The sequence below is a fragment of the Eubalaena glacialis genome, chromosome 4 (assembly GCF_028564815.1).
Source record: "Eubalaena glacialis isolate mEubGla1 chromosome 4, mEubGla1.1.hap2.+ XY, whole genome shotgun sequence".
NCBI classification, from domain to species: Eukaryota; Metazoa; Chordata; class Mammalia; order Artiodactyla; family Balaenidae; genus Eubalaena; species Eubalaena glacialis.
In genome coordinates, this window is record NC_083719.1 from 172,505,903 (window position 1) to 172,517,912 (window position 12,010).

Genomic DNA, 12,010 nt, shown 5'->3' on the forward strand with positions numbered 1-12,010 from the left:
GACATTTCTCCAAAGAAGAGATACAGATTGCCAACAGACACATGAAAGAATGCTCAACATCATTAATCATTAGAGAAATGCAAATCAAAACTACAATGAGGTATCATCTCACACCGGTCAGAATGGCCATCATCAAAAAATCTAGAAACAATAAATGCTGGAGAGGGTGTGGAGAAAAGGGAACACTCTTGCACTGTTGGTGGGAATGTAAATTGATACAGCCACTATGGAGAACAGTATGGAGGTTCCTTAAAAAACTAAAAATAGAACTACCATATGACCCAGCAATCCCACTACTGGGCATATACCCTGAGAAAACCATAATTCAGAAAGAGTCATGTACCAAAATATTCATTGCAGCTCTGTTTACAATAGCCAGGACATGGAAGCAACCTACGTGTCCATCATCGGATGAATGGATAAAGAAGATGTGGCACATATATACAATGGAATATTACTCAGCCATAAAAAGAAATGAAATGGAGGTGTTTGTAATGAGGTGGATGGAGTTAGAGTCTGTCATACAGAGTGAAGTAAGTCAGAAAGAGAAAAACAAATACAGTATGCTAACACATATATATGGAATCTAAGGGAAAAAAAAAAAAAGAGGTCATGAAGAACCTAGTGGCAAGATGGGAATAAAGACACAGACCTACTAGAGAATGGACTTGAGGATATGGGGAGGGGGAGGGGTGAGATGTGACAGGGTGAGAGAGTGTCATGGACATATATACACTACCAAATGTAAAATAGATAACTAGTGGGAAGCAGCCGCATAGCACAGGGAGATCAGCTCGGTGCTTTGTGACCACCTAGAGGGGTGGGATAGGGAGGGTGGGAGGGAGGGAGATGCAAGAGGGAAGAGATATGGCAACATATGTATATGTGTAACTGATTCACTTTGTTGTAAAGCAGAAGCTAGCACACCATTGTAAAGCAATTATACTTCAATAAAGATGTTTAAAAAAAAAAAAAAAAAAGAGTGATAGAGTTCTTTATACCTTGACAAATAACTAAAAGGAAAAAAAAACACCACACACACAAGATGAAGAGCCTATACATTTGTAAATCTTGACTTATTTGCTTTTCTTGAGTCAATTGGAGGTTTATAGCCACAGTCTTAAAATCATTAACTACAATCTTCCCAAACAGGTAATTGACGAACTGATGCATTCTAAAACTTGTCAGTAACAAAGTGTTATTCCAGTTTACAGCAACAGTTTAATTCTATTTAGATACTAAAACTGAATACACTGAATACTGCAAACTTTATTCCCAACCACTCATTAAAGTACTACATACCTTTTGAGACATAGGAAAAAAAAAGAAACACCTAAAAAGCATAAGATTTTTCCTATTTTCATTTCCAATGATATATCCCAATCTTGATTACCAATCAGCGATTTAAATGTCAACTATAAACCCAGTATTTTATTAGGTGCTATGCAGTATACTAGAGCAATAGAAGAGAGAGGACCTCAAACCCTCTGTTCCCTCAAATTGAAAGGCAGGCTTCCTGACCCCTCCAGACCACTACTGGACACAGGGAACACACACTAATGTTTCAGGACCCCAACCAACAGTCACCTGCTTTGTGATTACTTCCATGACACACCCTCACCAACACCACTGAATTTGCTGCTCCTACAGGATGTTACATTTATTTCCTATTTTAACACATACCACAGTGCATTACAATTATGATTGCAGATACATGTTCTAACAATTTAAAGAGAATGATGACTTTTTTGCTCTTTACATCTTGCTATTTCCCTTCTCATAATATTTCTTGAAGAGAAACCATAAAAGTATAAAGAAACACAAAAAACAGAAAATATAAAAAATGTGTGTTTTGTGGCTTAACACAAACATAAGTAAAATTAGTTCTGACAGTATCCAGCATGACAAACTTCCACGGTACAAATGACAATGGACCAAGGTTTGAGCAGGTACAGGAGACAATCCAGGCATGAACAACACCAAGACAATCCAGGCATGAACACCACCAAGAAAAGGTAGACAGGAAGTGACATGGTGTGTAGGAAATCACGAGACCAGTCTGATGGGAAGAGACTTAAACGTTTAAGACTGAAACTCACTTTCTAAACCTCCATCTCCAATTGGACAATTCACAAGACACAGGTGCACCAAACTGGCTGATTTAGTCCATCCCTTTAATGGGGAGAACAAGTTTAAACTTTTATTGGTTTAGTTTGCCCCAAAAGCAACTATCAAATGTTGGCAGGACACAATGAAGGCTTACCTTTGTTAACATAGTTAAGTCTCTCTCTCTCAGAACTAGCCCATTTAGCTCCAGGTTCCTTAGCGCACCCGACGCACTTACACAGCATTTAAGAGCTTTACACAACTGGAAGGTCACATCTTTATTTCTTATCGCAGGAACACGACTTCTGTAAACTTTATTTCTGTCACAACCTAAACCAAAATTATTGTAAAATGAGTGATTTAAACGTTTTATCATCATTAAAAAGCATCTAAAAAAAAAAAAAAAGCATCTGCTCTGTGCTAAGGATTAGAAACGACTCCTGCCCTTAAAACCTTCATTAAGGAGGGACATGTGTAAACTCAAAATTTCAATCACATGAGATAAAGAACCATAACCTTTATGCACAGAGGTTCCTATGGAGGGAAAAAGTTATATCTGACGGCTTCATGATAACCCTGAAGCAGAATCTAAAAAGATGAGGCTCTGCAGAGGTGGAGTAGGAGACGCATTAACTGCAGAGGGAGCACCCGTGCAAAGACACTCAAGCCTGACACCTGCTGGGCACTGTAAATACTGCAGGTGGGGATGACTAAAGGCCAGGGGGCCAAGTGTGAGAACAGACAGAAATGAAAATAGAGATGTTGGCCGAAGCAAGCCTGGGAGACAGCATGGCTTGTATCCCACAGGTGATGAGGCCTGGGGCTACCACTGGCTGAGCAAGGGTGCCTCCGCTGATTAGAAAAAGGCGCCCTGCTGCTGAAGGACCAATTAGATAAAGGGAGTGATCACAAAAAACTCCCCTTCCTCAGGGCCAAAGAGCCCCAGGAGGCTTAGCCGAGCACAGTTCAGACTACAGGCCTCTGGGCAGAGCACATGCTGGGCGGCTAGTATGCACTAACTCTGTGTGGGCAAGTCATTAGCAGCATTATTTTAGGCGTATCTTTTCATGTTAGAAGATCACTCAACCCGAGTAGGCAGATGAACTTAGAGGAACGGAGCCCAGGGGCCGCGAAACCACCCAGGAGCTTCTGCCATAGTCCGGGCAAAATGGAATATGGATTAAGAAGCAAATTGAGGAGGAGGCCAAAATCTACAAGCTAGACCCACTGCATGCAAGACATAAAGAAAGGTCAGTGAAGGAACTCTGAAGAGAATGGGCTCTGCAATAAATTGTTCTTACATTCAGTGTAAAATATTAGGCAAAATTAAGTACACTGGCCTTTAAGGTCCCTTCCAGCTATAATTTCTTTTGATTTCTAACTTATTACTCTGGTTAAGTAAAGTCCCTTCAGAGGTACAGAACAGTTCCTACACCTGAATGAGATGCAAAGAATAATCTGACTTCTCTTCACCAGGGGATGAGTTGAACTGTCCTTGCAGAAGAGATAACAGATGGTGTGAACCCCAGATCCTAGAAAAGGGCCAGGCACACAATAAGTATTCAGCTTTTTGAAAACAAATGAACAATCATTTCCTCTCCTAGATCTTCACACCCTTCCTCTGCTGGCTACTTTCTCTCAGCTTATAAACATCCTCAAAGATACGCACTTTAAAAACTCTCAGACCTATGATTCTTTGGATCTTCTTGTGGGTAACCTAAGTCTCTCCCATGCCTTCAAATACCTGTCCTCCCAAAAAACCCAGATCTGTACCTTGGGCCCAGACACGTCTACCAGGCCCCTCTAAAGCACTGAAGATGAAGTAAGATCCTCTCCCCGCCGCCAATCCCTTCGTACTGTGCTCTGTATCTCACAAAAAGATGCAGCTGTAAACTGTCACCCACACTTGCTGTCCTCCCTTTTCTAACTGGTCACCAGGCCTCACGCATTCTCTCTCGGATCTCCAAAATCCAGTCCAACCTTTTATAACTTAAGTGGGACCCTTAGATTACAATTCACCCTGCACCCAATCAAGTGCCTTCCACATGGAGGTCCAAGTGAGTCTCTAAACCAGAAGTCCATCTCACTGTTCTTTAGGGTTTCCCACAGCCTTCAGGATAAACATCTAAACTTCTGACAGGACAAACAAGGCCCCTTTCTGTTGGGCCCCAGTAGGTTTCCAGTATCAACTCTCATTTCTTTCCCAAACCCTGAGTTCCACTCCTGTACCTTAGTTTTGCCATCTTTTCTTAAGTTTCTCAAACTTTGACACACACTGCTCCCTCCTGCCACCCCAGGAGCTTCTACATATCCTTAGAAAGGATGGTACCTCCTCCAAGAAGCCTACCCTGAACTTTCCCTTCTAAGATTCTGTGCTCTGCAAAGGGGAAAGGTCGGGGGGAGGGATAAGTTAGGAGTTTGGGATTAACATATACACACGACTATATATAAAATAGGTAATCAACAAGGACCTACTGCATAGCACAGGGAACTCTACTCCATATCCTGTAACAACCTGTATGGGAAAAGAATCTGAAAAAGAATGGATATACGTATAACTGAATAACTTTGCTGTACACCTGAAACTAACACAATACTGTAAATCAACTATACTCCAATATAAAATAAAAATTAAATTAAAAAAAAAAAAGATTCTGTGCTCTGTAGCACCAGAACTCACTTCTTTCAGAGCACTGACTACTGTGCTTGTTTACTTGCCACCCAGTAGAAGGGGAAATTACCTAGGGCAGAAGCATTGTCTCCAGCAGCCGTTAGTTCTGACAAGTCATTCAAGTGCCAGGATACTTTACACACATAACCTGCTTAATTAATTCTAAGAACCCACAGAAAGAGTGGTTTTTAATGTCATTTTACAAGTGTGGGGATTATAGTGCAAAAGAAACCTGCCCAGGCCACAGAGGGCATAAGCCCTGGAATTCAAACCCTAAGCTGCCTTCACACCGGTGCTCTTTCCACTATATGATACGACTATTGAAAAAAAATTTTTTTTTCCTGAGCCCTGTTTTAATGGAAAGGAAATGAAGCTGGGATATATCAATTTCCTAATCGCTTTGGTCTGTACCAGGCAAAAGTCATTCAACAGACCAGGTAACATCTGTGCAACAATTAACGATGCTCCAAACTGTGCTAAGTGTTCTACATTGTAGAGTCTACAAGCATTAACAGAGTGAGTCCTTGTAACCGCCACAGAGAGTAGGTCCTGTTAAGCCCATGCTACAGATGAGAACACTGAGACCTAGAAGCCTTAAGGCACTCGGCCGGGGTCACCAAGCCGGCAGGAGTCCTAGGCCGCACGCCCCGTCTAGTGCACGCACACCCGGGCACTGGGCACCGGTTCTAGTGCCCACCCTCCACCTTGCACCATCTGAAACCCCGCTTCCCAGCGCCGACACAAGAGCCGCTGGAAGCGGGAACTACAAACCTGTCTTGACAAGCCGTAGCTGGAAGAAGCTCTGGATACAGATCAGGGGCAGAGGGTGCTCAGGAGCGGCGCCCATTCCACCCCACGCGGAGGCGGTCGGCGTTAAGTCCAGCAGGCCCTCCCGCAGGGAAGCGCGCAAGGCGGGCAGAGGCACCGGGTCCTGTAGCGCGCACAGGTCCTCACAGCGCTGGAAGAAGTCGGCCGCGCTGTCGCAGCGCAACTTCACCGAGTGGTCATGGCCCGAGCGCGGCCTCGGGGACGCTGGCTGCGGACACGATGCCCACACCCGCCTGGGGGCCCCGGCTCGCCTCCCGGCCCCTCGGGAGCCCCCTGCCCGGTGGCTGCAGACGGTGGACCCCCGTCGCAGCCAGAAGACGCAGGGCCACGGGCCCCAGCTAGGCCGGCCCCTCGATGCCGCGCTCCCGCGCCCCCGCCCGCGCCTCCTCGCGCGCCGCATCGCCGGCCGTTGGCGCCTGCCTCATCGCCCTCCGCGCCGCGGGGCTGCAGTTCAAGCCTGCGGGTGGCCCCGTGGGGCGGGGCTCGTGGACGTCAGCACGCTCGCCATGCGTCCGCACGCAGCCCCGCCTCCCATGGGGACCTGGCCTGAGGAGTAAACTAAATGTAAATGAATTAAACAGTACAATCAAAAGGCAGATATTGTCAAACTGAGTTTAAAAAAATGTTTTCTATAGGAGACACTCCTTGGATTCAAAGGTCTAATGTGTACAAAGTAAAAGGGTGAAAAAATATACATCATGCAAATAGAAACCATAAGAATGCTGAAGTGGCTATACTAATACCAGAAAAAATAGACTTTAAAACAAACAAAAAAGTTACTAGATATGAAAAGGGACATTTTATGATTAAAAAAAGGGAAGATACAAAAATTATTAACATATGTGCCCTGAATAAGATAAAACCAAAATACATGAAGAAGAAAATACCAAAATACATGAAGAACTGAAGGAAGAAATAGATAATTCCACAACATTAGGTAAAGGCTTCAGTACTCCACGGTCAATAATGGATAGAACAATTAGGCAGAAGATCAACAAGGATATAGAAGACTTGGAAAACGTTATGAATTAACAAGACCTAATAAATGTCTACAGAACACTCAACCGAATAGTAAAATACACATCCTTCTCAACATGTGAAACGTTTTCCAGCATAGATGACATGCTAGGCTATAAGACAAGAGATTGAAACCCATCTCAGCATCCTGGCCGTCAGCTCTCACTCCCATCTCCACACCCCCATGTACTTCTTCATCACCACCCTGTCCTTTGTTGACATCTGTTTCACTTCCACCACGGTCCCAAAGATGCTGGTGAATATCCAGACACGGAGCAAATCCAACACTTATGCAGGCTGCATCACCCTGCAAAAAATACCAAGATGTATTTTTTCTTGGTTTTTGGAGGTATGGACACTTTTCTCATCACTGTGATGGCCTAAGACAGATTTGTGGCCATCTGTCACCCCCTGTACTACACAGTCATCATGAGTCCCTGGCTCTGTGGTCTGCTGGTTCTTGTGTCCTGGTTCATCAGCTTGTCATACTCCCTAATCCAGAGTCTCTTGATGTTGCGGCTGTCTTTCTGTACCAACTGGGTCATTCCACACTTTTAATGTGGACTTTCTCAGGCCCTCACACTTGCCTGCTCAGACACACTGGTCAATTACATCCTGCTATATATGGTGACTGGATTTCTTGGCATTGTTCCCTTCTCAGGGATCCTTTTCTCCTACACCCGAATTGTCTCCTCAATCCTGAGAATCCTTTCAGCTAATGGGAAACATAAGGCATTTTCTACCTGTGCCTCTCACCTGTCCATGGTTTCTTTGTTCTATGGGGCAGGACTTGGTTTGTATCTCAGTTCTGATTCATCTTCCTGGAGAGGCATGATTGCCTCAGTGATGTACACTGTGGTCACCCCAATGCTGAACCCCTTCATCTACAGCCTGTGGAACAAGGACATCAAGAGGGCTCTACAAAAAGTTCTTGGGAGAACACTCTATATTCAGAGATGAGAACACTGGTTCAGGGGTTTTGAGTTGACAGTGGTAGCAGCAGTTAGCTAAAGAAATCCTGCCTCTTTTTAAAAATTTTTATTGAGGTATAGTTGATTTACAATGTTGTGTTAGTTTCAAGTGTACGGCAAAGTGAATTAGTTATACATATACATGTATCCATTCTTTTTCAGATTCTTTTCCCATATAGGTCACCACAGAATATTGAATAGAGTCCCTGTGCTCTACAGTAAGTCCTTATTAGTTATCTACCTTATATATAGTAGTGTGTGTATGTTAATCCTAATCTCCCTATTTATCACTTCCCTCCACGTTTCCCCTTTGGTAACCATAAGTTTGATTTTGAGATCTGTGAGTCTGTTTCTGTTTTGTAAATACATTCATTTGTATCATTCTGTATTCGATTCCCCTTATAAGTGATATCATACGATATTCGTCTTTCTCTGTCTGACTTACTTCACTTAGTATGAAAATCTCTAGGTCCATCCATGTTGCTGCAAATGGCATTATTTTGTTCTTTTCTATGGCTGAATAATATTCCATTATATATATATATATATATATATATATCACATCTTCTTTATCCATTCCTCTGTCAGTGGACATCTAGGTTTCTTCCATGTCCTGGCTATTGTAAATAGTACTGCAATGAACATTGGAGTGCATGTACCTTTTCAAGTATGGTTTTCTCTGGATATTTGTCCAGGAGTGGGATTGCTGGATCATATGGTAGTTCTATATTTAGTTTTTTAAGGAATCTCCATACTGTTCTCCAAAATGGTTGTACCAATTTACATTCCCACCAGGAGGGTTCCCTTTTCTCTACACCCTCTACCACCAGAAATTCTGCCTCTTAATCACATCGAGTTTTGTTTCTCATACATCCTCCATAAGTGACTTTGGTCAGAATTGCCTTGTGAATACTTTGTCTTAACCTCTTATGGTGATTGCTCTGTTAGCCTCAGTCCTGCTCTCTGCATCCCTCCTTTTACTTATCCATCACTGCACGTCAGGTTAGATTTCCAGTCCTGCAGGTTGATACCAGCCACTTCAAATACAGACTCAGAATCGTTGAATAAGAATAGTGAAATAGTGCATTTTATCAATACCATTGCTAGTTCTTATCAAATTCATTTATTCGACAATACTTACTGAGCACCTTTGGTGTGCCAGGCAGATGCAAGTATCTGGAATACAGAAGTGAAGGGGGAAAAAAGACAAAAATCTTTGCCCTCATAGAGCTTAAATTCTGGATCTCCGAGTTTATCAGATCACGCTATATGTCCAAACAGAAAATACACTGATGGATGAATTATTTATTTAGTTATTAGCAAGGTTGAACTCTTCTCCATATATTTAGTATATTTGCAAAATAAGCTACGAAAATGTATCACTAGAGATAGAAAAACTGCATGATCCAGAATATTAGAACTGATCAAGTGCTAGTAAGTTGTTGGCCCTAGCTGCCTCATTTTCAATGTGAATTTACCGAGGTTGAAGCACAAGATCCAGATGGTGATGAAATCTGGCTGAAAGGGGACATATCTTCAAGTATGGTGCCAGGACAGAGTGCTGGATTACAATTCAGGAGGGTAGGAATTGAAACACAAAATTGCCACCCTCTAGGTACATGATGCCGAGCAGCTTCAAGGGATGCAGAATATGTTAAGACAACTGTATCTCTTGGTTAAGGTTTATTTTCATATCTACATGATAAAAAATTGGATGATGTGCTAAGTCTTTGGATGGTCGTGTTTGCCAAGGCACTGTAGGCAATGGCAAACATATACACATAAATATTCATCTCGGTAAAGAAGAATCTTTGTCTACTCTAGGATTGGAATCTGATGGAATCATCTTGCTACCAAGTAGTGTCCTTGAAAAATGTCACCATTTTGAAGAACAATAATGGGCTTCCAAAAGGGGGGCCCACCTCCCCCTTTAATTCCTTTAATCTCTAGGCTTTGAGACTGAAATCAGGCTTGGTTCTGGAAACTGCGAAAAGAAGCATGATTTTCAATCGTGGCAACTCACTTCTGCCTTTTGCTGAATTGCTTTTGATATTTTTGGTTATCTAAATCACACAATGCTCTCGATGTGTGCTCACCTACAATCTTACCATTCCAGATTTGTTGCCTTGACTCTCACTGTTAACGCTGTCATTTGAGTTTAGAACTCGAGTTACTTGTAAACATAATTTAAAACTGCTGCTTCAGTATGTAGGTTAGCTTACCAGATCATATTCAAAACCCAAAGAATTGCAAAGTTGGAACAACAGTGAAAATTTTGGATATCCACTGACTGAGACCACCTTAAGGCTCACCTCAGCTTAATTAAACTTTACACAAGTTTCTACCTGACTATCTGTTCCTGACTTCTCTTTTCTTAGAGCACTTACGTTAGATAACTTTCAAATTCCTTCTCTGCTCCTTTCAAATTAGATAAATCTTCTCCAAGCTTCTTGTCCTTTTTACAACCCAAGAATGATTTTCTTAATGCCATCCCTTTGAAATGTAATCAGCAAGAAAGTTAGTTTCCCTATCTCTCATCTTCTGTGGGAGGGTAGGAACTTAAATTCAAAAAGCAGCAATTAGCAAAAAGAGATGGCCTAATCCTATCAACCTCCCTCCCCGAATATCTTCCAGTATTTGTCCTTTAGCTTCCCCCAGCTTTAAAAATCCTCCCATCTTTTCTTTCAGTGGAGATAGGTTCAATTTCCTTCCCTATTGCAAAAATCTTGACTTCGATTGCAGTAGTGTTGGATAAAGTCTTCCTTACCTGTTGGACTATGATGCAATTTTCCTTTGGCACAATCAACAACTTTATAGATTTCATAACAAATTTCTATCAAGTATTGTTTAGGCAATGAAACTGTCCATTGTCTTGCCTGTTTAAATCAATAATATCACATCTCACGAAGGACGTTAGCCTGGAAGAGGAGGAAAACCCACTTTCTTGATGCATCAGTTTAACTTGGAATAGGATAGCTGAGGCAGCTTGTGCAAAGATTGACCCTCGTAATACTCAAAATGTGTGAGTCACTCAGAAAGTAATAATAGTAAAAGGGGAGCAGAGACTAACTTGATGGAGAGAACATTAGGAGAATTTAGATGGGAGGTCAGGGAAGGCATCTTTAAGTGCTGTTATTTAAGTAAAAAGTTGAGTAGGAAAGAGGAAGAAAATTCTAGACATAGAGAAATAAATGCAATGGTCTAGAGGCTGGAAAGAACATGGTCGGTTTGAAGAACTCCAAGAAAGCCAATATTTCTAGACAAGTGGATACTCAAGTTTATTGTTTAGTGGAATCACCTGGTGGGCTTGCTGAACTAGAGATACCTGGGTTTCAGCCACAGTGGTCTGATTCAGCAGGTGTGGTGTGGGGCCTGAACATTTGCATTTAGAAGTTCCCAGATGATGCTGATGGTGCTGGCCCATGGACCAGTGAGGGAGCTGGAAAGGGATGGAAGAGGCTAAATAATGAAGGGTCTTAGAACTTTGAGAGAGAGCTCCAATTTTATCTCAGGAGGAATAGAAAATGACTAAGAAGTTTTAAGCAAAGAAATCATAAGTTTTGGTTCCACCTAAAAAGCCAGTCTGGATGCCACATAAAAGGAGAGAAACTGAGTATTGAGAAGCCATTTAGGACACTCTTGCAAGAGCAAAATGGCTATATGAACAGTTTTTGAAGGATGGGGAAATTAAATCATGTAACTGAGGCATAGTTTTCAGATAATTTAATTGCTTTGATATGGGAGAAAGGAAACAAGGATCTAAGATGACAAAATTTGGGAGATTGCATGACCTGGAAACGTTTAGGTTTCTCACCTGAAAATCTGAACAGCTACATGCTACTGAATTTTGACAATGGAAACAAGAATAAAGTAGTATGTCTGCAAAATGAAGATAAAGCACCTTCTGCAAGTTGGTGTCACCTGTCTCTCCATTCTAATGGACAAGCCTCGGAGTGTTCCTCTGTTCTTCAGAAATATCCTCTTCCCAGAATGGCAGGAATGTACTCAGTGTTAAACACTGAGGTCATCCCCATAATCAATGTCTTCAAAATCTAATGAATGGAAGAACTTTGGGACCCTTATCAAATTTGTAACAAAAATCGGGAATGGGGAAGCAGGGAGTGCTTAGGGTTTGACAATTGACTCTAGAAATTTGAGGAGCAGAAATTTCAGGAGGATGACAGCAGACAAATAAATTATTATTCATAAGTCATATTTTATTTCTACTGTGGGGTCAAATATTTTAAATATATTTATAAAGTTTAATACACATGCAGCTATGTGTGTTACCTTATTATTTCAAACTCTGCACTTTCTTTCTATGAAACATCTCTGAGTTTGGACTTCCAGATTCATTAAGATTCTCTATGGGGACCTCCTTGCTGCCCCAAAGTGTCTATTCTTCATCTCCTCTCCT

The 12,010-nt window shown here is 41.9% G+C and overlaps 1 protein-coding gene across 1 annotated transcript in view; it reads right to left on the reverse strand.

Moving 5' to 3' along the window:
* The window catches only part of LOC133090653 (centrosomal protein of 78 kDa-like), a 45,823-nt gene extending 39,818 nt beyond the window's left edge, over positions 1 to 6,005 (reverse strand). Inside the window, 4 exon segments of the mRNA XM_061189032.1 lie at positions 991 to 1,013; positions 2,100 to 2,172; positions 2,264 to 2,436; positions 5,549 to 6,005. Of these exon segments, the coding sequence (XP_061045015.1) occupies positions 991 to 1,013; positions 2,100 to 2,172; positions 2,264 to 2,436; positions 5,549 to 6,005 (726 nt within the window).
* Positions 6,006 to 12,010: the final 6,005 nt, after the last annotated feature.